A 27,537-nucleotide genomic window follows, 5' to 3' on the forward strand; every position below is an offset into this window, starting at 1 on the left:
TCAATATATCATGCTGAATTTACTTCTGTCAGCCTTTCACAGAAAAGCATTTGATATTTATCCTTTCATTGTTGCAATCGATAGGGTGACCTTACTTAAAAGTTTCCTGACTTTTTCTGTTGTCGGTATTGTTCTGTTAATATGTGATTTAACTCTTTTTCTTTATTCTGGAAATAGCACTGTACAGACAGCAAACATGAGAGAGGTTTGTCCCCCCCCCAACCTAGAGGCAAGAGATAAAAACATCTACCATCAGAGTTGGCTTAAAACCAGATGATGTCAAGAAGTGTACGATGTACAGCTGCCCAGATCCTCTGCTGAAGTGCACCTGTTGAGTTGCACCGATTTCATACTTCCCATCGGAGCTAAGACCACTGGCATCTACAGAGAGTCTGGTTGGTTTCCCAGCACTTTCTTGTAAAGATATATACGTGCTTGGTTACGTAAATAACCAGAAGGGCCTTGTTCTGATGCTTTTATTCCAGGGATAAAGGGCATCCTACTCCAGTGCTGAAGAGCATCCTACTCAATGTTTTATCCATACGATTGAGTGGTCTCCCTGGATTCACAGCATCACTGGGATGTTCATATCTCTTTGGTAATATAAAGTTATAATGTTTCCAGGATAGAGGCCTTTAGCCAAGGCCTTGCACATATTCTACATAATCCCAGAAAACCAAATAGATCAAAACCTACGAGAAAGAAAGTGAACTATTTTCAAACAGCAACTACCAAAATAGGAGGAGACTGATTTTTCTCATGACAGTGGGTGTTGGAAGAGTCAGACATGCTTTAGGGTTACAGCTGGATTATCTATCACAGGAACTTTGTGAGTCTGGTTTGAATCGTATTACAACCCTGTAATGCAAGTACTTTACAAAAGCAAACCCACATCATTATCTGTTGTTTTACTATTATTATGTCTTTGTGTTACTGCTGTACATGGGGTATTACATTGCATTAGCAATGCAGATGCGCACATCTGCACTCACACCCATACATTTGCACAGGATTATGGCTAAAATTCCTGATCCTACTTATAAAAAGCCCTATAAATCCTGGATAGCTCCCTTTAAATCGGCAGCATTATCCTACTGTAAATCCGGGGTGTAAATCAGAGCAGGCTCTGGCTCAGATGCTCTTCAGCCACACACCATAATGCAACACTGAGGCTAAAACGCAGACCCTACGCCCTGTACACATCTGTTCCCCTCAAAACCCATCCCCATCACAGGGGCTGAGCCCCACTTCTCAAAGTACCAGCCCAACTCCTCTCATCAAGAAGCTCTCTGAAACTGATTAGGACCTGGCTTTGGCAGTGCTGCCACCGCCACGTGCTTAAATATTGCTCACAGCTGAGTTATTTCTTGCTTCTTAGGAACTTTAAATGCTTTTATGCTCAGTGAACTCATGAAAGGCTAGTATCTAAAGTCAGCAGCATTGAAATGATGAAATAGCCAAAGGAGAAACAGGCCAGTTAGGCATTTCTTACAATATTATTATCTAGATGGTTGCCAGAGGAGCTGATTTAAAGTCACTGTGCTGCACCTGAATATCATTTATGGCTCATAAAAGGAAATCTGTGTTTAAATAAAAATAAAGCAGGACTGTACTTTCTACATTAAAAAAAAAAAAATCCTTTCTCACAGAGCAGATGCATTTTTATTTGCTCCGAGCCTGCCTCAGAGGCACGTGGAGTCTGACACCACTGAGATGCTTTCAGCCATGAAGTCCAAGAGTTAAGCAGGAGAACTTGCTCTAGCATGGGTTATGTTCAATTTTTACTCATTTTTCCACCAAGGCCTTTACGTAGCGAATTTGACATCTTTGCAAAGGCAAGACCTGTATGCCTAGGTACATCTGTAACTGCCAGAGGAACAGGGAGATGCCCAGGCACAGGCAGCCAGCCCACTAGTCCTGCCCCAAAGCCACAGACCTGCAGCAGGAAGAAGCACGGAGTCTTCTTAACACCCCCCAGCTCCACGGCCAGGATGTTTGGCCAAATGAGGTGACAGCAGCCATAATGTAAATCACTAAGTCACAGTCACATCTACCTGAGGATCCGTATTTTCACTCACCTGTCATCTGCCAATAAATTCCCTTCATATCAAACTCCAAGGGGTCCAAATCCATTTTTTTGGTCTCAGTGAAGATACCAGCTGAGGTACTGTGTGATACACACCCATTAGAAAAGCCTCCTAGAACGTATACATATGTTTTTTCCTATTATACCTCTGCCAAAGTTTGATGTTTGAGAATTTTCTGCATGAAAACAAGTCTTAATGAAAAATACTCAATAACAACAAACTCCATCCTTCTATCCCTCTGCAATGTTTTGCTATTCACCGATTTCCCATTATCTGTCCACCACCACCCTTCTCTGTGAGTCACAGCCACCTAGGGGCCACCTGACCCCTCACACGTAGTGCTGATCCCCAGCTCTAGTGCTGCTGGCAAAGGAGAATGCTGCCTGCCAGTTCCACCTGCCCTTTCAAGAACCAAGGAAACAAGGTGAGTGCTCACCCCCAGGACTCACCATCTGAGGAGCCGGCAAGGACCCACGCCTGTGATGCTACAGCTGTTGACAGCAAGGATCATGGTCCCAACCTTTACCTGCTCTCTCAGTCTGACCCTGCTGTTGGAAAAGGCATTGTCCCACCATGATTCAGCTCCACAATGAAGAGGCCTGCAGCTGGACACTTTATCAGTCTGGTCTATGCAGCAGGTCTGCAGGACCTTCATCCAACACTCAGCGCTGCCCAGGATCTCCAGAGCTGACGCCATGCTGCGAGTACTAAACTGCAGAGAAAAAAAGAACTTGTGAGCTTCTGTCAAGTCACACCTCCAAAACCAGCTACAGCATAGCATGAAAACATCGTACTGCCCGAGACAGGACCTGAACTGAAATAGTTACACTGCTATAAACTGAGCAATACCCTGTAGGCACACCCCAGCACACAGGAGCAGGATGCCAGAGCCATACCCAGCACCTTAGGGGAGGACACAGCTACACATACGGATGCTGGGGCATGGGAAGCAATGCCCTGCTAAATCAGGAACATTAATTTCTCAGCATTAACACACCACCTCCAATCTTACCTATTAGCATGAGGGAGCACTTTCCTTGCAGTTCATCAGTACCTTAAGAAAGGCTTATGGGAATCTGAAAATAACCATCTCTTATAAGAAGCATCCGCACAAAAGGCTATACTTGTGTACCAATGTCACAACTGTTGCGCTGGCAGCCCTCCTCTGCAACAAGCTTCTCCATTTAAGATGGACCAGTGCTTTTTCAGAAATGCCAAGTACGAGGAGGGGATAGTAGAGTTTGCAAAGTTGGCAAACATCTATTTTTTAAAGGATCATCTTTGAGAAGGCAGTAATGTAACATATAAAAAGAAAAAACATGACATTCATTACAAAATTGTTTGGCTGTTAGTATCTCAGAGGGTTAACAGCATGCTTTGATTTAATAGGAATTTAAGCATAGCCTTGACAGCAAAGCAGTTAGCACGGCTCCAGAGTTGCAAAACATGCAAACCAGCAACAGCAAGTCAGCAATGGCTGTGAGATATCAATTTAACATTAGTTACCTTGTCCTGAGACTAAGACAACCATGATTCGCTGGCTTAAGACCTACTTCATACATCTCACAGCGGCTGAATCCTGCCCCACACTTTGGCAGTACGGCATTGCAAACTCAACACAAGCCACAACAAAAAGAAGAAGATATAAGAAGGGATTTAATACTGTCAGGACTGCTAACCCCCAAATTCCAATGCAAGCAAACACTGTAGAAAACTGAACCTGGATTAGTCCAAATAACCACCCCATGTGCGTACTTCCATATTTTCCTTCCACCTGTTTATTCCTAAGCTACAGACACAGCCTTTCATCACTCCCAACAGATTTCACCTTATAAATCCATCGCCTCCACCTTCGCAAACAGCACAGCCTTCCGCAGTCCCACTCCTCCCACCCCTTCCCCTCTCACCATGCACCCTGCCGTCTCACATTCCTCCATTCAATGGTTTCTGCCCACCAACAACAAACATCAGGAAAATACAGACGTATTTGCTCCTGCACCAAACAAAGGAGGGAAGGTGGCTTTGGCATGTCTTCTTTCTGGCTTTTTTTTCCTTCCCCCCTAAGGAGGAGGAGGACGACAAGTCAAACCACTGGTAGGCACAGATTTTTCTTTTTCTCCAGATCTTTATTTTACAAAAATAACTTACAAATAGAGACAACTCTCAGAAGTAGGATCATTCATTCTGTGCATAAGGATACAGCTTTGTGAAGTGTGGGTGTAGGAGTTAACAACTCTTACAATACTGTTAATATTAACATGATGATAACTGTATTACAGAACATCCATTTCACGCTCCAGACATGTGGGTATGACCACCACGTAAAGCTACGGTTTATAAAGAGTTCTAGCCAGGGAGGATGCACCTAAGAGATCATTTCCATACTGCTAATTATCAGCATCCTCTTACCTATGATAGTTTAAACCAAACAGCAACCTAACACTCAGGCTACAGCACTCTGGATACACTCATCAGCAATATACTTCAAATACATGATAAAAATATATTTAACTTTCAAATACAATTGTATAAGGTACACCAAGAGCCAGAAAATAAAGTCTCGAGCTTTTAAATACAACATACTATATATATAACATATACAAGGAGACAGAGATAATCTACACGTGGAAGAAAAAGCTTATCCTGGAAATGCATGTTATCTATGGTACACAATGGCTTTGTCTGCTAGAAAGTCACTTCCATTTGCATAGCATTGTCGAAAAGTCCAGACTGGGGTAGGAGGAGATCAAACAAAACACACCACCGAAAAGCTTAATTTTGGTACCACTTCCACTTTGCACCTGATTCTACTCTTAAATTACAGCTTGCTATTTCTCTTTTGTAGGCTGGAATTCATGCCCCGTTCGTAACAAACACAGGGAAAAGGAGAGATAAAAAAAAAAACAACACATCACCACACACACAAAAAAAGAGAAAAAATCAAAGAGTCAAGGAGGTTTCCTCATGGGGTTGCAGTTATTTTGCATTTTGCTCCAGAGCAGAGTATTCTGCCTCTGACACTCTGGAAGCATCGATAAGTTTAGTGAGACCAGTTTTGGCAGAGTACTTGAAAATAAAGGCTTTCATGAGCTCATATCTGTAGTTGCGGTTAATGAAGCTGTACAGGATGGGGTTGACGCAGCAATGGACTAGAGAGAAACACTGAGTGACGTGAAGAGTGGCATACAAGAAGTTCTCCATCTGACAACTGAAAGGTATGAAATGGAGGCTATAGAAGATGTCAAGCAGGACAGCTACATGGTAAGGTAACCAGCAGACAAGAAACACAACAACATAGGAGAAAATGATCTTCCCATTGCTCTTCCTCTCTTGGTCACTGGAGGTGGAAATGGTCTTCACAAGGAGGAAATAAAAGAGAGCAATGACGGGAAAAGGGATAAGAAAGCCCAGCACGACGGAGATGAGCTCCATGCCAATTAACCACTCTTTGAAGCTCTCCTCTGGGTAGACAGGGCGGCAATAGGTTTCGTTGTTCGAAGAGACAGTCTTGAGGTAATAGGTATCTGGGAGAGATGCAGAGAAGGCAAGGAGCCATACCAAGATACAGATGCAGCGACGAATTATCTTCTTCTTGCGATTGCTGGAATTGGTAAAATAGGCAACTGAGAGGTAGCGGTCCACACTCATGCATGCCAGGAAGAAGATGCTGCTGTATAAGTTGATGGAAAATATAAGGTGAGTTATCTTGCACGTGATTTCTCCCATATGCCACTGGTTATGCTGGACAAGGGAGACGACCCACACTGGAAGGGTGACGACGACACACAGATCGGCAATAGCCAAATTAAAGATGTAGAGGTGGGTTTCATAGCCAGTCGTTTTGGCTTGGAGATTGACCCATACCACAACCGAGTTGGCCACCAGCCCTATGACAAAGATGAAAATGTAGAAGAAGGACAGGGTGTATAGCAGGGCACTTTTGTTGAGCGTGCCAGGGCATGTTGTTGCATCAACCGTGATGCAGTCACTGTTGTTGCACGTCCAGTTGATCTCTGTCAAGTTGGCCGTCTCCAGAAAATCGAGGATGGAAGTCAAATCAAGTGCACTCATGCTTGCTCAGTTTGGAGTTCAAGTGACCTACAGGCAAAATAGGATCAAAAGAAATGTCCTAAGTTAACAGACATATTTCTGCTGCCATCTTCATACCATAAAGCACATGCAGGTCATGCTGTTTTAGTGATGTCCTACTCTTGTAAGGCACTTTCCATTATAGAGATCCGTGGAGTAAAACAACCAAAACAGACACAAAGCAAAACTCATCTGGTCAACAAAAAAAGGAACAGCACTAGCTTTTTGTGTGATTTTTTTTTTTCTTTCCTTGCAGCTCACATCTGACATCATCAGGTTGGCTATCGTCCCCGGGTATGAAATCCGCAAAGCACACTGTGGCCAAATAAATGTCAGGCGACTAAATCTGTCTTCTCCAGCATAAATGATGATACTATCACTTTCAGCAGGGGAATCTTTAAGCCATTTTATCTGCAATCCCTCAAGCATAGTAGAATTGATCTGGCTGATACACGGTACCGTAAAACATTTACCACAAGCTCTGGTCAGCATCCTGTCAAGCCCAGCTCCAGCTGCATTAAGGAGAAATGGGGAACTAAGGGGCTTTGTACCCTCATCCAATTTTACATTTAAATCCTGCTCTGTCCTCACCCCTTCCCTTCAATTCTATTTTACAAAGCATCCCCTGCATTTAACCATTATCATGTAGCTTTGAGAAAAGAAAAGAAAAGAAAACCAGTCAGAGCTTGACCTCTGAGTAGATCTGCTGGGCTTAAGTTTTTTTTTTTTTTAGGAGAGCACTTTGATTTACAAAACATTCCCCCGTCACAGCTGGCTCCACAACAACTGCTTCCTCCCTACCCTTTTGCTTTTCTAAATCTACTTTTCTTGCCTCTTCAGGGCCTTCTTCCATTGGCAGGCAGCAGATAAAGGAAGGGGCTCCTTGTTAACATCCTTGCCTGTAGAAGGAAGGGCCCCAGCAGACCCACACAGCTTACGCAAAATCCAAAGCTGGGCTGCTAATTCCTGTTGTGCTTTTGGAGTGGCTTAAAAACACTGCTTCCCCTGCCGGGACCCTCCCGCCCCACAGGGCAAACAGTACCACCCACAGCCGCAGTGGCGGCCGACTTGGCCCATGACCACCACGCTTCAGCCAAGCAAGTTTTGGAGCCCCATGTCTGCAGGTTCTGGGTTGGGGCACACCAAAATAAAGATAAAGACGTGGGTTTCCAAGGAATGGACACCATCTCGTTCCCCCAGAGCTTCACTTGAGCTGGAGCACCAAGTCAGCCAACCCACCTGTAGTCCCCACTGTGGACACTTCTGGCATCCTGAACAACGGCCACCTTGTTCTTCCCCATAACCCCAGCCCAAGCAGTGAGAGGTATCCCTGATGCTGACCCAGCCCTGGGGGCAACACCAGTATGAGCAAGCAGCTGGAGAGAGCAACAGGGAGGACACAACTCCTGCAGCCCCCTGTATCTCTGAACATCCTTGATCCCACCACAGGACGTCTTGGCAGGGCTTACGGGAGCACAGAGGGGACAGTGAGAAGCGAAGAGCTCGCACACACTGCCGCACTGAGCATCCTCTTCTCACCCTTGCTTCCCAAAAAGGGACGTCAGATGACACAGCACCTCTGGCTCCTCTATCTGCATAATTGGCTCTTCCCAAACATCCCTCCCTCCACTCCTGCCAGGGATACAGGCTACAGAACAGAAGGGAGATAAGGGGGGAGATTACCAGGGAGGACTCAAGGCACTATTGTCTTCCAGTGGAGGGGAAGCTGGTGGCACTAACCATGAGGAGGGCCAGGCATGCATCCAGGGGAGATCAAACCTCTCCATGAACAGGGCCCAAACTGGCCCTGCAAGGAGATCTAGCCTATCGCTTCAAACCTATGCAGCCCTCCAGGCTTTCATCCTGCTGGCCTGCTGAGAGACGGAGTTGAGATTCAAACCAAATTAAGCATGGATTTTGTTAAAATGCTGGCTAAAGAGAGAGCCGAGACAGTGGCAGCTTTCTGTCCTGGAATAGATAATCCTCCATCTCCAGCTCAGGAAAACAGAGTGTGATTTAACCCATGCCTAAGCAGGGCAGAAAGGCTGATCCTGTCCCCTGCAGAGACACAGGCCACCTTCAAGCTGCTGTACTACCTGGTTGGTGCAGACAGCAAGGATGTGTGCTGCCCAGGCGCAGCTCCCCAGGATGCTCGCTGTAGCCCAGGGCTGCAAGTGGGAGAGAGGGACGGGTCTCCTGCAAGACCTCATCCAGGGTCCCACCACTACCACTGCGTCCCCAGGGAAAACACTTTTCAAGGCCTCTCAAGCACAGGAAGAAGCAGCACCATGCCCAAGTCCCTGTAGCTCAAAACCCCAAAGCAACTAAAGCAAACTCCCTAAAAGCCACAGAACTCCCAGCCCAATGGCACAGGCCACCATCTTCTGTGGGTATTTGTGGACAGTGAGGTGAGCAGAGCAGCAGAAACACCAGGCTACCCCTGTAACACCCCACAGAAGTGGCACAGGTGGACCTGGGCATCTTCTGGGAAGGCACAAGGTCCAACAAGGGGAGTGGGCTCATTCCACATCTCAAGACCCCAACTCAAACCATCCTGCAGGACGGTGCTGTGACCGCTCACTGCCAAGCCTCCGGTGCATCCCCTAACAGAGAGCAAACTCAGACCTGGCTGCGGGGTGTCAGATCACCAGTGCCAACAGAGAGACGGCGAGGGCAAGCAGGGGCAGCAATAGGACAGCAGAAAGCCCTTGTAAGCTGGGACTCACGCCAGGGCTGGGGACAGGACAGCCACCAGCCTAGGACAGCAGCTAGGAGAAGGTGATGCCATCCCAGCTGCTCCCTCACAACCACCCTGGGGATCATATTGAACACAAACGATGCTCACAGACTGAATCTCAGCCTGCCTCCAACTCCAAGGGCAGGTCTGTTGCATGTACATGTATCCATCTGTCCAGGGCTGCTCGCATGCCTGTGTGCTTTCACATCCCCCATGTGGTAATAAAAATCTGAAACTGATACGGCCTCCCAGGCTCGAAGTCCTGCTGCGGAGAGTGGCCATATTCAGAGATTACAGCCTTATGAGACAGGGCTTTCTATAGTCTGGGATTAGCTGCTGTAACATGATCTCTGCTTCCCACCCAGATTAGCTGGGAGGTGGTGTGGGGAGAATCTACCAGACAAACTCAATAAAGCCACTCTGTGCTGCTCCTAAAAAAATACCTTTAGCGCTCTCTGCAGACAGCACAATATCCTAAAAACTCATGAAGGCAGCTGGAACTATGCTTTTTATCCACGGCACTGCAAGCTCTTGCAGGCCATCACCCTTTACACCTGGCCGGCATGTGTGGCATGGCCAGTCACTGCTAGTTCACAGGTGTTATCGCATGAAGGAAAGGAGGTGTACCCAAAATCCTGCTCCAGACACCCAGGAGTGTCCCTGAAGCCCAATGCAGCCTGCAGGACTGCACCCTCCCCATCCCACCTCCTGCCAAGGACCCGCTGCAGGCTGTGAAAAAGCAGAGAGGCATGAGCATCCCTGCCTAGGAGGGCAGCCTAGTACCACGCGGCAGCATTCAAGCCCTCAACGCCTTTGGGAACTTCTCCAGACCCTCTTTTCCACCCAGAGCATCTTGCAGCCCAGTCCTGCCTCCAGGCAGCTCAGGGGTGCAGGCAAACTGGGCTTTACCCTTCCTGAGTGCAGGGGAAAATGAGCTATGCCAGGAAAAGCCAGGATGGCTGGTTGGGTTGTCACCTACACACCTTCGCTTTTCCCATGACAAAGGTCCAGCCTAGTTTTCCAGCACGGGAAGGTGGGCAGCACAGCCCCTTCCAGGCCGTTTGGCCACTGCAAGTGGACACCCATGCCCCCAAGGAGCTTTGCAAGACTAAACCCAGCACACTTAAACTCTCTTCTGCCGTTTTAAGTCGAAAAAAAATTATTTGGGAAACAAGTGTCCCATGCAGCTCTAGATCACACCTAGGCACGCAGGGGAAAGGAAGACCCAGAAGCAAGCAGCGCTCAGTGCCGGGACGCTGCAGTGGCCTGAAGCAGGTGACTCCAAAATCTCTGACCCTCACAGCATGCCACCACCCTCCACCACAGCGACGTGTGCCAGTCCGCTAACCTGGCCACAGGAAAACCAAGTGGGATGCGAGGAGGCTTCCCCCCTAAAAAAAATGAGGGGGGTGTTGGGACGCAGCCGAGGGAGGCTGCGGGGGCACCGGTGAGCTCAGCCCGAGGGGGCTCGGCTGCGGCGGCTCCAGCCTCCCGCCGCTCTCACCCTGCACGGGGACGGGGGGAGCACACGGACACCTGTGGCGCGCCCCCCGCCCGCCCCGCTGCCCCTCCCCACAGCCAGCCGGGTTTAGGCTCCGCTTCCCCCGCCCCTAGGCCCGCTCTTACCTCCCGCAGCCTGGGCACCGGGCGCCGGCGGAACGACTGAGCGCTGCCCGCCGCCGCCGCCCTTATATCGGCGCGGGGGTCCCGCCTCTCGGGGGCGGCCCCGGCCCCGCCGCCCGCCCCCGGCCGGGCCCGGCGGGGGGAGCCCCGGGGCGGGGGAGCACGGAGGGGGCGCCCCGCTGCACCCCGGCAAGGGAAAGGAGTTAAGGGGGGGTGGAAGAAAAAGAAAGAAGGGGGGAAGAAAATTAAAACCAATTAAAACATTAACTTTAAAAGTAAAAAAGAGAAGCAGGTTTCTAGGTGGTTTCAGGTTTGTTTTGGTTCCGCCCCCCCCATAAAATATTGAGAAGAAAAGGCGAGGGGAGGCAAAGGGTTCTCACCTCTACTCCCTTACCCAGGGCAAGAAAAATGAACACCAAGGAGAAGTGACAGGAAGCCAGGAACTCCCTAACTCCTCGGCACTCCTCCTCAGCACAGGGAAGGCAGGTGATTAAAATGGCCCATGGAGAGGGAAGGAGTAGGTCTGTGTTAGCTCCAGTGGGGCAGCCTGTCTCTCTGCCCCGGGTAAAATGTTAGGATTAGGTGATAATCTGTCTACCCTACCAACACAACGGTCGCATGATACAACTTGCTGAAGCCTGACAACGGTGCTGACAGCTCTGAGGGATTTGATGCACGTACCACCTGGCTGCTCCAAGAACACCAGATAACCTGTAGGGCACGGGCTTAGCTCCCACCTGCCCAAGCCCTGCTGCTGGAGCACACGTAGACACATACGGCTCCGAGAGCCTAAATCACTTCATTGTTACTGAGCCACCGTCCAGCCAGGAGAAATGGGTTAGCTAACACATTTTAACCAGCACTTTTTGGAAGACACAGGGCAGTTTAGCACTTGCAATCCGAGGGCTTCAACACCCCCAGAAAGTATGTAACTGGTTTCCCCAAAGATGCTTAAATCCTATTTCCACAAGCAATGAAAAGCTCGCATTAAAACCTTCTGGGAAATGCATGCTTAAAAAAAGAGAACGTATTTTCCCATGAAAAAGCGCCTAGCACAAGTTTTCAAGCTTTAAGCAAGTCAGGGATGCGGAAAAACCAGACGTTTTGATCTGTGGCAGAAGGGACCCACGTAAAAAGAGTGAGGGTGGGGGTGAAAAGGTCTTGTAGTTGCCAGCACAACAGTCTTAATTCTAAAATTAAAAAAAAAAAATTGACATTGTTAATGTGCTCCATTTCTCAGCCCACAATGCCTTAATTCTGCCCCCATCAAGGAGCGGAGTCAAATGCATCAAATTTACACCCCTGCAAGCGAAGGCACAACTAGCTTCAGTTTCTCTACCAGCAATGAGGAGATTAAACCATAGGTATATTACATTTCCTGCAGCTCCAAGCATGCACTGAAGCTTGCCCTGTGCTCACCCTGTGCTGCCTCACCCCTCAGCCCCGCGCATCCCCAGAGACCTCCAACATCTCCCAGCTGTCACCTCACCAGGTGTCCTGGGGAGCACATGGCAAAGAAACATGGTGGAGAAAGGCCAGACCGGTTGGGCATTTGGTGGTGCCTCGGTCCCCACCGAGATCTGGGCTGCCACCAGCTCACAGTGCCACCCTGTATCAAGACCTCAAGAAGCCACCAAGGTCCACCTGGACCATCCCATGGTCACAACACTGCTGCAGGTTTCGGTGCCAGGAAAGGAGGAGAATAGAGGGGGGAGTCTCCTGCCATCCCACAGATGGAGAGGGTGATATGTAAGGACCCTTGTCGCCCTCCCTGACCTCCACACTCCCTGGATGAAGGCAGACATATCCTCCAAACTTCACAGCTGTCAGTGAGGAAAAGCATTTCGGCATCTGCTTAAATTCTGAGCACTCACTCAAGTCCATGGATGTTGGCAGAATTGAAGTACAATGAGTTCAGACGACAACAGGACTAGGTTTAAAAATAAGCTTGTACTGAAGCTCTTGGCTAAATGGGGCTTTGCAAATCCTAGGGAAAAAAAATAAAAATAAAGGCACTCTAGCAGAACTCAAGTCACTTGGCCAAAAAAGCAAGCGGAGTGGTTTTTCCTTACTTAGTGTGCCAGAAAATAACATCAAGTAGTACAATTTCTTCCACAGCTCTCCAAAAATACTGGCCAGCATCTGCAACCACAAAGCTGCTGGCTGTCCAGGAGTCACAGGCAACCTCCCCTCTCCTGCATTCAACGAGAGCAGAGCCCTTGCTGCCCTTTCCAGGTTCCTCCCTCCAGCTATCTTTTCACAGCAAGCACGTTCCTCACGCAGGAGAGATGGAGCCCATTCCCTTTCCGTTATGAAAGCCAGATTTTGCTCAGTGTTCAGGGATGAAATGCTTGGGCGGTAAGCAAAACAACGCTGTCTCGAAAAAAACCAACTGCTCAGTATGAAACCATCCCCCTACAACCCAGCAAGCAGAACTGGGGGGAAGCTGAGCACCCCAGATAAGATCAGCAGAGGGTTGATGCTACCTGCTTGCCATGATTAATTCGTATCTGCTGCCATTAGGCTGCTGCTACAGCCAGTCCAAGCAGATGTTGCGAGAGATGCAATAGTACAGCGACCAGAAACTCCTTGGAGATGCAGCTATCCAAGCAAGGTGATCCAGCACTTACTGAAAAGGAGTTGGCTCCAGATATTTAGGAAAAGGGGAAAGCAAAAGCTCCGCAGCTCTTCACCCTGCTACAGAGTCATCTGTGGCAACATTCTGGGGAGGGACCAGTCACCTTCACAGGGCACAATATTCACCTCACTGGGTTTTTCTTGGGGTCCCTTCCATAACAAGCCTCTGCTATCCCCATGGGGACCATGGGCAGGACCGCAGGGGGCCCTGCGCAAGGTCAAGGCTCCAACAGGCTCAGAGCTGCAGTAAAACGCACCTAAGGGTGAGCTCTGACCCGCAAAGATAGGTACAGCAGGAGGGGCAGGCACAGGGTCCTGGGCAAAATGTGGCACTGAAAGCCAGATTATTATTTTAACTGCTTATCCAATTGTTTTGCATTTATATTTTTTTTATTTAGCTGCCTAAGCTACAGCAATATATTGATTTTTTTTCTCCAAAAGCACAGGTTTTTACTGGGCCTCTCCATGCTGGCATTGGGAATGTGGGCTGAAAGCATCCTCATTTTTTCTTAAGGCTTCCCTTTCCAACTGGGAGGCAGATGGAAGCTAACACCCAGCCCTGCCTACTCAAGTCAACTGAGAAATTTAAAAAAAGATGAAAAAAAGAAAAGCAAGTTGGCAGCTTTAAGTGCTAGAAATATTTTTTGGGGGTGAGGGAGAAAGCCAATAAGGCAAAGTGCATATATGTGTTGGGTGGGGAAGCATTTCAATAGCACAGCAAATGTCAAAAAGGGAAAAAGGGAAACATTTTTCCATTACACAAGAGAAGATTTGCGTGCAGCAAGAGCAAGGCGGGAGCAGCATCACTGAGCGGGTGTCCAAAAGCAGCAGTCTCACGCGCAGGCGGAGAACGTGCTGGCCAGGAGTGCAAACACCCACATCGAGACGATAAAGCCAGGGAGAGCCCTGGAGGAAATCAGGCTGTGATCCGTGAAGTGTACAAAGGTAAAAAAGAGCTTCCTGCAGTCCTGGGAGCCAGCGCCAGCAGGCTGCTGGATGAAAACGCAGTGCTCATTTCCTCCCTCTTCCAAGACAGCTAGTTCTCTGTCCTCTCCCGGTCACGTTCCTCACTGCATCAGCTGGATGATGGATGGAGGAACAAGCCACTGGACTAACGAAAGGAATAAATAGATGACTACATCAGGAGTCACCTCTGAAATCACAGGCAAAAAGGAAACGAATGGTGAATTTCCAGCAGGCAGCAACTGTGGTACTGCCCAGCTTCACTTCCCCTACCGACAGAAAACAATCAAGTCATTTAATGCCAAACCATGCCTAAAGCAGCATCAGCAGCCCCAGACAGCTGTGAGGAAAGCCACAGGGCTGGTCTCCTGTCCAGCTCTGTCCCGTACAGTTTGGAAGAGATGCAAGATGAGGAAACCGAGGGGAAGAGAACAAGGAGAAATACCTTCCCCACTGGAGGATGGAGAGAGCCAGGAGTGCCCCAAAGTGAAGGAGCTGCCATGGCCCAGAAGAGTGGGAAAGCCAAAGCAGAGGCCATAGAGGCAGTGGTGGTGCTGGGTGGGTTGCTCAGCATGCCCTGGGACACCATGCTCAACATTTGCAAATGCACAACATTACCCTATTTTACAGCTAGGGGAACTGTGGCAGAAAGAAGATGACCTCTTAAAACTGAAAAGCAAAGGAAGAGATGTGCAGGCAGAGGCTGCCAGTGTGACCACAACCCATCCCAGGGCAAGGCTCCAGCATCGCCTAGCCTAGACTAATCACCAAATGAAGCAATTAAAGAGAAACCACAGTGCAGGGCCACCCTTTCTCCTCCATACCACCCACCCATTAGTTTAAAAGCTCATGAGATACATGTCTTTCAGCAGAAAGCCTAGTTTCCATCTATGCTGTAGCTCCAAAGCTGTATTTTTAACTTCCCTGCTGCAACAATAAGGACAGAATTTAAGAGGAAGATTTTAGAGCACAAAAGCTGAGCTCCTTAGGATGTCACAGGCCTCCAGCATCTGTGGTTTGAAGCACTGCATGCCGAAAGGCTTGTGAAAACCTGCCGGCAGAGATCTGTGTTTTCCAGGCAGACTGTTCAGCCCAGGGACACTGCTGTCAGCATTCACCTCTTGACAAGTGACGGTGAACAGCACTGATTCAGAGAGACAACACAAAGCACACAGCACTTCACGTGGGTCTCAATCAACTGGGCCACCCAGGATTTGAACTGTTCTTTGTCTTTCTCCCCCAAAGACACAGAGGAGAGAGGCTAACACTCCTCATTCAGCCACCCAGCAGCACACCTTCCATCAATCCCAGCAGGAATTGCAGCCATCATCCCCAGCGAGCTTCCCAAAAGCCAAGCACTGGTACGGCACACGTCCCAGCAGGATCTGCTAAAGAAAGGGCTGGCAGAGCAATCAACTTACCAATTCTTAGGAGAAATCAGCTGGTGTAATTAGGAATATCTCTCATGTAGCTAAGGAATATTACCCATGTAGCTAATAATTATCAAAGATGGCGCTCTCCTTCACAGTTCATTTCCATCTTACCCTTCCACTAAATAAAAGGTGTTACCTATAGATGTTATTTGCAGCTTCATAATCTACTGTCACAGGCATTATTGCCATTTATTTGAGAGTGTGCCAGAGCGTGACCGCAAGGAAGATCAAGTAGGACCCTGAGCCAGAAATCCTACCTGCAGCAGCTAAGCAGCCATCAGTGAAGATTTTTCAGAGGCATTGATTTTTACATAAACACTATTTCATAAACTTCTCTCCACACAGTTCTGTCTCAAATTAGTAAGGTGACATTAATGTGCCAGGGGTAGGTTTTGACAGAAGCCATGCTATGGAAAGCTGGACTCTAACTTTGCACTGGCAGCAAAGGTTACAAGTGGCACACTGGGGACAGAGAGGGAAGAACGGAGTTCGAATTAGTATGATGGGATCCCCCCTTCTTCCATGCCTTCGCTTGCTTCCATGGGAAAGAGTCCTGCTAGGTGTAAAACGACTAAATACTATACACCAGTAAGAAATAAAAAAATTCATTAAATCGTAAATCTTTTGGAAAGGGGATCTACTGGGGAGATTATGTTCGCTTTTCATGGACATATTAATTCAACGGTGGCATATCATATTGTTCTCTGCAGGCGAAAAAGACATATTGTTTTAAAGTATGATATTTAGAGCAGTCCTTTAGGAAGGAAAGCAAATATAAACTTGGCAAGGAAAACTAACTGCATGACCACTGAGTAAGGGACATTAAAAGCAGGGCCCAAGTCCCAGCTGCAGAAAGTCAGCATAGCTTGACTGGAGTTGCTGGAGCTAAGCCCATGTATGGTAGCTGAGAATGAAGGTCACCTCCATTTAGCTGCAACTCCTTGAAAACATTAAGTAACTGAACACCAAAGGGTATTTCTTTACTAGGGCCATTGTGAACAGTCACTGTTTGCCCACTAGCAAACACCAACAGCAAGTGAGAAGACAAAGACATTACAGCCACATTCAGTTTGATGTTCGTTGGTTGGGAACTATCTGGCCATCTTCTGGATCACTTCTGGCTCAGCAGTGGAAATTGCTGAGCTCTCCTGGCTGTCGGTCCAGACAGACACTCAGGATTTGGGTAGAACTGGATAGTCAGCTACAAAGCATGGGCTCACCAAAGCCCTCCTTTGGCTGCTGCCCAACCTAGACTGCCTACGTGCCTGGTCTCCATTCTCCAGGAGGCTCCAGTCCTGCTGTGGCAAATACCCAGAGGTGTCCGCAGCAGACTGACACCCATCTCCTGCCTAAATTTAAAGCAGATCAAGGCCAATAAACACCTCCCTCCCCTGAGGGACCATACCTGGCAGACATTTGGGGACCACCCTGCACACAGCCAGCCACAGCATATGGGCGAGGTCTCCTCACAACAGGCAGCTTCCACACAATGCTGGGCTGGAACTGGTCTCATGGCCCCCTTTCCCAGCTACAGTCATACTCCACCTTTGGCTTCCCACCTCTCTCCTGACCCCACAAATCTTGTATTCCTTTGAAATGGGAGCATCATTCCCCCCTTTCTCCATCCGTACCTTTAGCGTGTTGGTCAGTACAGCCCCACAGGTGACATGGGCTCAAATCTCCTCTAGCTTGGCTCCAGGAGGTGTGGAGGAAATGGGGATGGGACTCCTGCGCACTGTGCATGTTCTCCACACACTCAGCCCATGCTCAGGTCCCTGATGAGCCTGCTGTCTCTTGGAGCACATCTCATGAGAAGGCTGTGGGGATCATAGGAAGGAAAAAAAAAACAAAAAAACCCAACCAACCACACACCAACAAACTAAAACACCCCAGCAAACCCAAACCCATGTGCAGATCTGAACTCAAATCAAATTCACACAGCACCATAAGCACGCTCCCAATCATCCCAAGCAGTGCTGTTCTGCCATATGGTTGCTCTCGTAACAGCTACAGGGAGGTCTTCAGCACACATACAAGTTACCATACACAACCATGTTCTTCCTCTGTGACAACTCGCCAAAGTACCTTCTTCCAGAGGAACAAGGCGAAAAGATAGCCTAAGCTTACTTCACTGAGAGGGTGGTCAGTCACTGGAACAGGCTCCTCAGGGAAGTGGTCACTGCACCAAGCCTGTCAGAGTTCAAGTAGCATCTGGACAACACTCTTACTCATATAGTTTAGTTTTAGGTAGCCCTGCAAGGAGCAGGGAGTTGGACTGGATGATCCTTATGGGTCCCTTCCAACCTGAGATATTCTGTGATTCTACTGCACAAAATAACAGTAACTGCCAAGCAGCTTTTGCACCATAAATGCACCATTCATGCTAGTTTGACCATGTCACACTCTTAACCAGCTCAGGTACAGATAACTCAACTTGACCCATAAGAACAGATGGGATTTTCTTTTCACCTGAATTGCACGGGACACTCTGCACAAGAGAGCATACACGTGAAAACTCCTGCTGGACTTCTCACTTTTCTCCTTCCTTTTGCCAACCCAGCTATCTTCATAACGACTTCCCCATCCATGCCAATGAGGTGTAAAATTTGAAGCGTCATTGCTCCCACTGACAAAACTGCACCCAAGACTGCTCCTAGGTAATGAGATAACTAGGTAAAATAAAAAAGGGCTATGAAACATGAACCATAAACAGTCAAAACAAAAAAGTCACCACACACAAACTACAAAGACTCTTAATGCAACATAAAGTCAGTTCTATGTTATTTATGTATTTGCCATAGGTGTATTCAACTACCTGTGCAAGACGAAAAACACTAATAAGGCTGTGTTTTTCTCCATACCTGGGCCAGGTTCCCGGTTAAGACATTCAGTTTATACTAGCCAAACACTTGGACAATTTTAGTTTCTGTAGAAACTCTTGTTGCTGGGGTCCTTAATATTAGCTTTAGGTGCAAGGCACATTGGCAGCAGCTCATGGACCAATGCCGTACAAAGCCAGGGAGGTCTTAAGACTACTCAAATTATCCAACGCGAGCACAAGAAGGCAGCAGCCTGTGCTTTAGCTTCTGTGTCCAGGGCCCCTGGAAAGTTAATCCTATCCGATTACACTGCTGCTTTTTTTTTTCCATAGAAGAAATAAACAGCCTTTTGTACTAAACATAAGGCTGCCTTCTTTTGAAGGAAGATTTATCATCCAGGATAAATTCATTAGTTCATTCCATTTTTGTCCCCAGTCTTCAAAGTGGTGTTTTTACTTCATGATGCAGTATCAGTTGGTTCTGCCTCTGTGCCAGGTGGTCCCCAAAAGAGATCCCACATTTCCATAAAACAAAAAAAAAAAAAAAGGCAGAGTGAGCAAGCATAAATGCAGATCATATCATCAGTTGCTCAAAGCCTGCACACCAAATTCCACGCATGCATGTTAGAGCCACGCAAACACGTACATACCAGCTTTCCTTCAGACCACAAACACCAGGAATGCAATTGATGACATTGTTTAATGAAGAGAAGTGACTGGTAGATAACAAAATCTGCTGTGAGTTGCCCCAGGAGAGGTCCCAGCTCTGAAATAAGAAGGATGGCTCCATTGCCTTCCCCACGCCAACAGGGACTCCGTTGTACTGAGCTGAAACCTTGAACTCATTACAATGTCACTCTGTCTTTGGATGTGATATCCTGTGGGGGAATCTTCTGGGAATGTATTTTGGTTCAGGCTTGGGTCAAGGAGAGTTGACTTGACCTGAAAATAAATCCAGGCAATCTTAAGCTGAAGAGCTATTGACTACTGTTTGCAATACAATAAAGTGAGGAGATCAAACTCGTCTGAAACCCAGGGTTAATGTAAATCCAAGGAGAAAGGGGAACAAGAAAAATCATTCACCACCATGACAAAGGGGACATTTTTTGCATTGGCAGAATTCAGAGCAGGGACTGAAAAGTGCTTCCCAGGCAGCACTTTTAGTGTCCCATATGGTAAGTGCGTGCTGTTTAGCTGTGCTGATATCTTCAACAGACCGTCAGGAAGATAAGAGGTACACGACGCATATGTGTGCGAAAAAGGTTCTGTGGGCTTTTTTTTATTATTATTATTTTTTAACGTCACTAGATGGAGTTTCTCTGCTTGCACACAGGGCAGCTTTTGTGAGAGGCATTTTATATGGATCCCTGAGGAAAGATCTCGGCGGACGGGCTCTGAGCACTATTGTGTGCACGTGTGAGTAATAACTCTCAGCAACTTTCAGTTTACGGTCCGGGAGAAATGCTGCTTGTGCTTGCTGCAGCTCCAAGACAAAATCCTGCTCCTGGCTCGTGCTAAGGGGAGTTGTACCATTAACTTCACTAAAGCTAGCCTTTCTCCTCTTTCAGGAGCTTTGTTTCTTTAATGTTTGTTGGATAAAGCAAATTTTCAACCAGCTGATAGATGTTTCCTACCCACGCTGCAACATATCCTCAGAAAAAAGAAGAAAATCCCCTGACCCTCCTCCTTCCCGGACCTGAGATCCAGAAGCAGCAGTTTGACTCACCAGCCCTTTGCCCAGACCTATAACATATACCCCACTCAATAAGTTTTCCAGCTTCTTAATGTGGCTGGAGCTGCTGGTTGCCAGGCAAATGCTCAGGAAGATCCTCTATCCACCCAGCAGTCAAACCACAGTAATTTGGTAACTTTACCAAACTTAACACTTTCAGAGTGCAAAGCTGTCCTACAAGAATCCACACATACAACCCTAGAACAAGTCACAGATAGTAACAAGATTTAGTGGGCCTTGAACATCACCTTTTGTTGTGCCTGATAAGTGTCCTCAGAGCTATCCCCAGCTCAAGCTTGCACGCGTTTCCAACCTAGAACAGCAGGCTCATCTCAGGATAAACATGAAATGTAGTTTAGTCCTTCTGCTGGCTTTCCTTATCCACCCCACTTTGCAGTAAGGATCTGGTCAAACTCCTCTAGTCTTTCCAGTCCCTTTCATTGTCCCCTTCTCTCAAGCATGCAGATGGACACCTTCTTCTGTGCTTTACCAGGAAAGACACAGGGCAGTTCAGCTCATTGCAGTGCAGAGATGCACGGGGCTGTGCCCAGGAGCCCTGGCAACACAGACAGGGCAGGAGCTTCACCAAGGACACATCAACCCAGACAAGACAAAACCGACCTCAATCCAGACAAGTCTGACCAGGGTAGCTACTCTCCATAGAAACCGACTGCATCCCCTGTTAAGACATAAGCACCACATTCCCCATCTGAGTGCAACTGTTTCTAAACACAGCCCAGGAAAAGCTACATATTTCTTTTTTTTATTTCACTAAAACCCATTTTATTAACCAACTTGTGCTCTAATGTAGATGATCCCTTTGTTTATAGGATAGACTATGCAGCTTCTTCCCATCTCCCGCTGTGATTGCATGATTCCTGGTCAAATTGTATAATGTTTGATCTAAGAATGTATAAACTCCATTAAACAAAGCTGCAATAGAAAGTTGAATAATAAGACTCCAACTTCTCTAGGGGGGGAAGAAAAAAGGTGGGTTTGACAAAGTAACACACAGAGAGCCTGGGAATCTTTCAGATGAAATAAAGTATTTTAAGAGGGACTCAATATTCAAACTCAGCATTTCTTATCTACACCCTTTAAAACTGTCAGGAACTTCACCCCAACTCAAATGAAATCTTTGCAAATTTGGATTTCTTTTACCACCATGTGAAAATTAACACTTTCAATTGCAATTAGCAGTACCACAGCCCTGCTAACACTTTTGCTCCAAAAATGAGTCGCACATGAATATTCACAGCCAACCAATGCCATCTAACAGCAGCTTTCTAGCACAGACATTCCCAGCACACATCTCTCCTCCATATCAGGAATTAGAGAAGAAAGGCATGGATCAGTCTCCCTACAGTGGCTTTACAGGTAGGTTCCCAAACACCAGCCATCTCAGGGAGCTCTGGGATGATCTCTTCTCATCTAACCAGCAGTGCAGTGGGGATTGCTGTGCTGAGGACAGGCCTAGAGGTTATACACGTGGAAATACAAGCATTTTTTAATGGACACATCTTTCCTTCACAAAAAACATCCATCACCACAGCAGCTCTACTTCTCAACCTCTACCTTCCCTGAGACATAGGTTTGCAGGACCTACTTAGCCCTCCTTTTTAACAGTCAGTTCTGTCCACATCAGCGAAAACGTGAGGCAAACCAATCCTGGACTTTTTCTGCCCATCAGCAGAGGTCACAGTGATGAGGGGATCTGCATAGTCTTTTATCCACTACCTGCCCTTCTCCGCTCAGGTATCAAGTGCACTGTAGTCAAATTATCTGAGCCCTTTCTGCACAGCATGACAACTAGCACCAATACTACTGACTGGAAGAGAGGGAGAATTATTGATTTCAATATTATAAGTTTGATGGAGAGAGAGTTAAGGGTTCTTTTAAGGCAACAAACAGTCTCCAACTTAAAGCTGCAGCCATTTCAACTCTATCTCAATCAGTGTAATTAAGCCCGTAGCAGAGGGAACATGACAAGAACTGCAAAGAAGGGAAGTCACTAAGGGGTGGGGGGAACCTGGGACTACCTCACAGATAGTCACATTTCAAGGCATATGAAAAAACCCCTAGTGAAGCAGTGAAATCCAAGCATTCCCTCTCAAAAACATAAAAAGCTATGAGCTCAGTCACAAGCCTTCCCAGTGCACACTGACATGCTACCAACCAGACTTGGACCAGAGACTCTGTCTAGAGCTTTAAAAATGCAAGTAAAGTATCAACCCTAAGCCAGTGCAAAGTCATCCACAGAATGTGATGGGTGGTGTTACATATGATTTACTGTAGAGCTAAAGCAGCCACCTCACTCTACCCTTTGCAAGCAGGACGGCCCATCCTCTCCTCCTCTGCAGGACCTTTCATTTCCAGGGTCTGCTCTACCACCTTTCAGCCACACCAAGTTCTCAAGGAAGAAAAGAAAGAAAAAAGTAATTGTTTTCCAAGCATGATATTACTAGCACTTGTCAGAGAGAAAAAAACAGATATTCCAAGGCTCCTTTCCACTCTTCAAATAGCCAGAGTTGTTCTTCACCAGAACAGCTTTCAAATGAAAGGCCAGGAAGAAGTTTGGAGCTGATTTCGACTCTATAGGCATAAATTGATGGGAGACCCTGCTGTCCCTCAAGGAAGCCAGGAGAGCAGAAAGCAGAGAACCACGCACCTCTGAGTTTAGAATATTTCCTTAAAACTGGATGCCAGGGAGATGAACAAAAAATAATGTTTGAAAGGAGCGGGTGGCTATTTAAGGGGTGGAAAGAAAGATTATATTTACAGGGTCATGCGATAAATGTAACATGTCTCATCTGAAACAAACTGAGAACTGATTAAGCATCCAAAATGAAACAAACAACCAAGCTGTTTATTAATGCCTACTTATGGGCATTAGAGGAAATTAAGTTTTAAAAACAAGTTGCAGATCACTCTGGAAAATGCCTTCTCACTTAGCAGATAATTTTATAAAGACAAATCAGGTATTAAAGTTCTCACCAGCGGTTGTTTTGCTTGGCTGTCTTAAAAAAAAGACCCAATCAAACAAAAACCCCAACAATGCCTTGCATTGCTTAATAGAAACTTCAGGCCAGCCGTGGAAAATTCTCTGGCCCACCAATAGTGCTGGTGGGGAGCCTTCCAACAGGCGGGCTTTGTAGAGAAAATAAAAAAAAACACTGAAGTTTTTCACATTGGGTTTCATGGAAATATTTCAGTTTTCCAGCAGGAAAAAAATTGAAGGAACGACATCTTAATCTTCAGGCAAGGTTAAGTCATCAGTTGGTCTAGATCAGCTGCTACTCCCCACCCTTTGCGGGTGAAGCTTTCTGCTGGAGCTCTTTTAACATGATTCATCCAACTCTCTCCCAGGAGAGACATTGCTTCATTGGCATCCCTCCTCTATCTTGAGAAACACAGTCCGGCCAGAGAAGAATGGAGGCAGCTGCTCCAAGTGGATTACTTTTTTCTTGTACAGGCCCATGGTGTTTCTTGCACAGAAACAGGAGGAGTTAATCATGTTCTTGACACGAAAAAGAAAATGATACATTTGTGCGTTAAGCTGCACTGCAATGATGAGAGTTAAGATGATGTCAACCACAGCAGTGTAATCCGCACACACCCACAACTGACTCCAGAAGCAAGGGCGGGTTATTTATGAATTATTACATGAAGCCAGGAGACAGAGCTGCAAGCAGCAGGATAGCCACCAGACCAGCTGCAACTTCTGCTGGTCAGTCTAAATCCTCTGGATACCCAAGCAAACTATTAATGGCCAGATGGATGAAAGCAGAGTCAAAAGGCACTTCCAATTGGTCTGCAAGATCTTCACCAAGCAGTTAGTTGTTCAAGGCAAGAGTCCCACATGTCAAGTATGACTGGTCTTGCAAAACAGACAGTACACACTCTTTTGGGACTTTCCTGGTTTTTCAAGGCAGACATTTTGTTTTATTGGGATTTGGTAGCAGGGGCAGCCAGCTGCAGTAGGGCAAACATCTGGAGTCCACGACCAGTTGCTTCAGAACAACTTCTTGTGCAAGTGAGGACATGCTGGGAGGTCATAAGCAAAACAAGAATGAATTTCACTCACTGGGGCTCATAATTGGTCTCACAAGCATGCACAGTATGTTTGCACACAGCAAAAGGTACCACTTACTGCGCTTGTGCTCTAACTGTCAATAATGCTTTGTGATCACCCAGGAGTTCAGGGCAGGTCAACATGCCACAAACAATTCCTTTGCTACAAAGATCAACATCCTGCCATGACTGGTATTTACTTTATGCCGCAAGCGATACAACCACTATCAGTTTTGCACCAGCTAATATAAGCAGATGGGTGCGGGAGGGAGGGTACTAATGATATCTCAACCCCTCAAGATTAGTTTTGCCAAAGGACCACCATGCCCTGCCTTACCTACAAGAATTTGCTAGCATTCAGTAAGTGCACCTGGAAGAGTGGTTAGCTAGAAATCCCAACATCAAGGCAGAAAAAGATTATTTCTCTTTGTTTACTTACTGAACAGCAATCTCTTGTCCTCCCTGCTCAAGAAAAACATGCCCTTGTAAGACTTCCATCAGCATTTGCATCCCTGTAACAAATCCCCACAGATTAACACAGAACTTTAACAGACGAACACAGCTAGATTGATTGCCTACGAGTGTTTGAGGTCATTACTGTTAAAAGCTACAAAATACAGGTGATAAGGAGCACTGGGAAAGCAAAGTGGCAGTTTAGAGAAATGACTGAAGATAAAACAGCAGATCTGCTGTGCTGATTCAAAACCTCAGATGGTCAATATCTTGGAGTGCTGTTACACAGCACTGCTGAGCTTCAAGCCTCTTGCACAGTAAAGTCCCTTCAGGTGCCTATCTTTTTAGAAGTCAGCAGAACACTCTTCCAGCAAATTTCACAGTGGGCTTCTCTCAAATAATGGAAAGCAAAGCCATGTCTTTCTTTACTTTCAAAAATTATCTGGGATGACATAAGACTCCCTCACCAGCAAGAAGCAACTGAGGCCCTTCATCCTTCGCATACATTTGGTCACTAAGGTCTTCTCCGAGTTACACCTGAAACTTCACACCGGATGGTCACTTTTGACATCCTTTAGGACCTGATACTACCAGCTCAACAGAAAACAGCCCATCAGGTACTTAATCAGAAAGAGGGTAAAACGACACTACTGAGTCTTAAAACATGGCTCTGCTGAAGATAATACAAGTTATGTTTGTCCAAGCCATCCAAGGTTAGATCTGTACAAACATACTCTTACCACCAACTGTAAAGCTGTATAGTTTTGAAATATAACCGATTATGTCCACAGATAATTACACTCTTTGAGAAAAGGAATTGCTCACCAAGGCTTGCACAGAACAACCTGAGCTTTTCATTGCCTGTGCAGCTGAGTCCCAGCAGCAGCAGTTGTACTTGGCAGAGACAGTCCCCTTCACAAAACCCTCTGCTTCTCAGAGGAACAACAGGACCATTAAGTCTTTCACCTGTACTTCATCATCAGGATACATATTAGCACAAACTGGGGGATGTAAGCACTGATGCTAATTGCTTTTAGCAGGTTTGGCTCACACCTGCCTAGATTTTTACTAGGTCAGGAGAGCAGCTAACTTCAGAGCACGAGCCACAACATAACAAGGAGAGATTCCAATGGGGACCCCAGGAAGAGGATCCATGTTTACAGCCTTTTCAGGAGCTTCAGTGGCACACACTTGCCATGCAGGTTCAGGAAAATTTTAGACTTACCATTGCTATCTTCCTTTTCTCTTTTCCACAGATGATACAAGGGTTTTCATGCAAGCCTGGTACATGTCAGTGCCATCTGTAAGGACCCTCATTTCTGGGTATTTACAAATGGTTTATTGCACAGCTGGAAAACATGAGAAGAAATAAATTACAAAGCATCTTGAGTGATCATGCACTCCCATGAGGCACTTAAGATACTTACAGGAATAATTTACAACTGCATTATAAAATCCCTTGTCCTTTAAAGTGATGCTGATGCTGCAGAAAAATATAAATCAATACTGCAGAGGGCTTTCAAAACGGCTGTTACTTAGGGTTTATAAGCAGGCTATGCTGTCCAAGTTGAACGTGGGGGTTGCATGCCTACAAACCAGCTACGTTCTTCCCTTCTGTGGGCATTAGGCTGTCAAATCAAATGCAGAAATAGCTTCAAAAAGGGTTCAGAAGGTGTAGGCACACCCCAAGAACCTGAGAAATTGTGCCGGCTCTTACAGACGCAAAGCCATCTGAACTACTGAAGAGCAGGAAAGCTTTAACACATGGAATGTTATAGGCTTTTGGTGACACTGAGCTCTTGGCAGCTGCCCAACTCATTATGCCCAGCCATCCTTTGAAGGCTATCATTCTGTGAAACAGAAATCAATACCCCACACATAGCTATAAGCTGAGCTGGGGAGTCATGACATTATATCACCAGCAAAGCTAAGAACGGATATGTTGGCAGGCCCAGGCGCAGCCCGTTCCCCCTCTGCACAGGATAGCATGCAGGTAGGAAGCATGGCATCGGTTGATCCTGCAATCCAGAGCAAAGGAGGGGAGGCTCCTAACACAGGACCTCCAGGTTCCTGCTACAGATCTGGGTAGTGAGAAGGAGCCTGGATCATGGTCCCACCAGGCTAGCACAGGGGCAGATGCTGCTGATGGGTATTTGCAATAGTCCCACGTGGCCAAGCTGACAATATCAGCCCAGCATCAGACCGACGACTCTTAAATGCACTACTTCCGCTCACAAACAACAGTTAACTTCATACAAGAGCATTCCTTTGTCATGAGAATATCACTGCAAGTTGCAAAGGAAATGCACCTTTAAGTGAAGCGTTTTAATATTGATCAACCCAAGGAATCTGTGTTAGCAATGGATGAAAAAAATCTTTAACCACATCCGACAGGACCACAGTTGTTCAAGTCTTTGGATCTCTTTGTTGCCCTATCAAGACACTATACCAACCTGCTGGGCTCATACCAGTCAATGGCAAAGGCTGGCTTCCAGCCACTTTCCCTCGCCGTCTACAAAATTATCACAGGAGACTTCATGCAATTAGGCCTCAAAAATGGGGATGTTAGTCCTCCAAGGGAACTAAGCCTGCCTCACAAAAGCTACTTCAGCCTTTGCTTTTGCTGCACAAGGTGCTTTTTTACCCTGAGGATTTATATCAAAGAAAGACACTAGCCAAGATGCGGCAAGCCACTGTAGTTTGTAGCTTGTCAAACTCTTTGTAGCTTGTCAAGGTGAATGTCAGTGGAAAAAAATCTCAGAAGTGACCAGGCACAGAGATAGCCATCTAAAGTTACATACCTCAGTACAAGAAAAATAAAAACCCCACCCCTATGTTTTTAGTAAAAGCAAACCTGGTCTCTCTCAGCAACAGGACTCCACTTAGAAATCAGC

At 46.7% G+C, this 27,537-nt stretch overlaps 1 protein-coding gene across 2 annotated transcripts; it reads right to left on the reverse strand.

Moving 5' to 3' along the window:
* Positions 1 to 4,203: 4,203 nt before the first annotated feature.
* Positions 4,204 to 25,892, reverse strand: ACKR3 (atypical chemokine receptor 3). Of its 2 annotated transcripts, none has more exons than XM_075094133.1 (2): positions 10,540 to 10,653; positions 4,204 to 6,185 (listed from the first exon to the last, which is right to left on the reverse strand). In XM_075094133.1, exon 2 carries the CDS (start codon positions 6,156 to 6,158, stop codon positions 5,064 to 5,066), a length of 1,095 nt encoding a protein of 364 aa, XP_074950234.1. In that variant the 5' UTR covers positions 6,159 to 6,185; positions 10,540 to 10,653; the 3' UTR covers positions 4,204 to 5,063. The 2 variants fall into 2 exon arrangements, with proteins under 2 accessions (XP_074950234.1, XP_074950235.1); XM_075094134.1 differs by lacking the exon at positions 10,540 to 10,653 and adding an exon at positions 25,869 to 25,892 and having other exon boundaries at positions 4,210 to 6,185.
* Between the last annotated feature and the right edge of the window lie 1,645 nt (positions 25,893 to 27,537).

Source organism: Phalacrocorax aristotelis, chromosome 5 (genome assembly GCF_949628215.1).
Source record: "Phalacrocorax aristotelis chromosome 5, bGulAri2.1, whole genome shotgun sequence".
Lineage (NCBI taxonomy): Eukaryota > Metazoa > Chordata > Aves > Suliformes > Phalacrocoracidae > Phalacrocorax > Phalacrocorax aristotelis.

What these genes read in the sequence shown, in the direction of transcription:
- ACKR3 (XM_075094133.1), bottom strand. Translation starts at nt 6,158, where the DNA reads ATGAGTGCACTTGATTTGACTTCCATCCTCGATTTTCTGGAGACGGCC.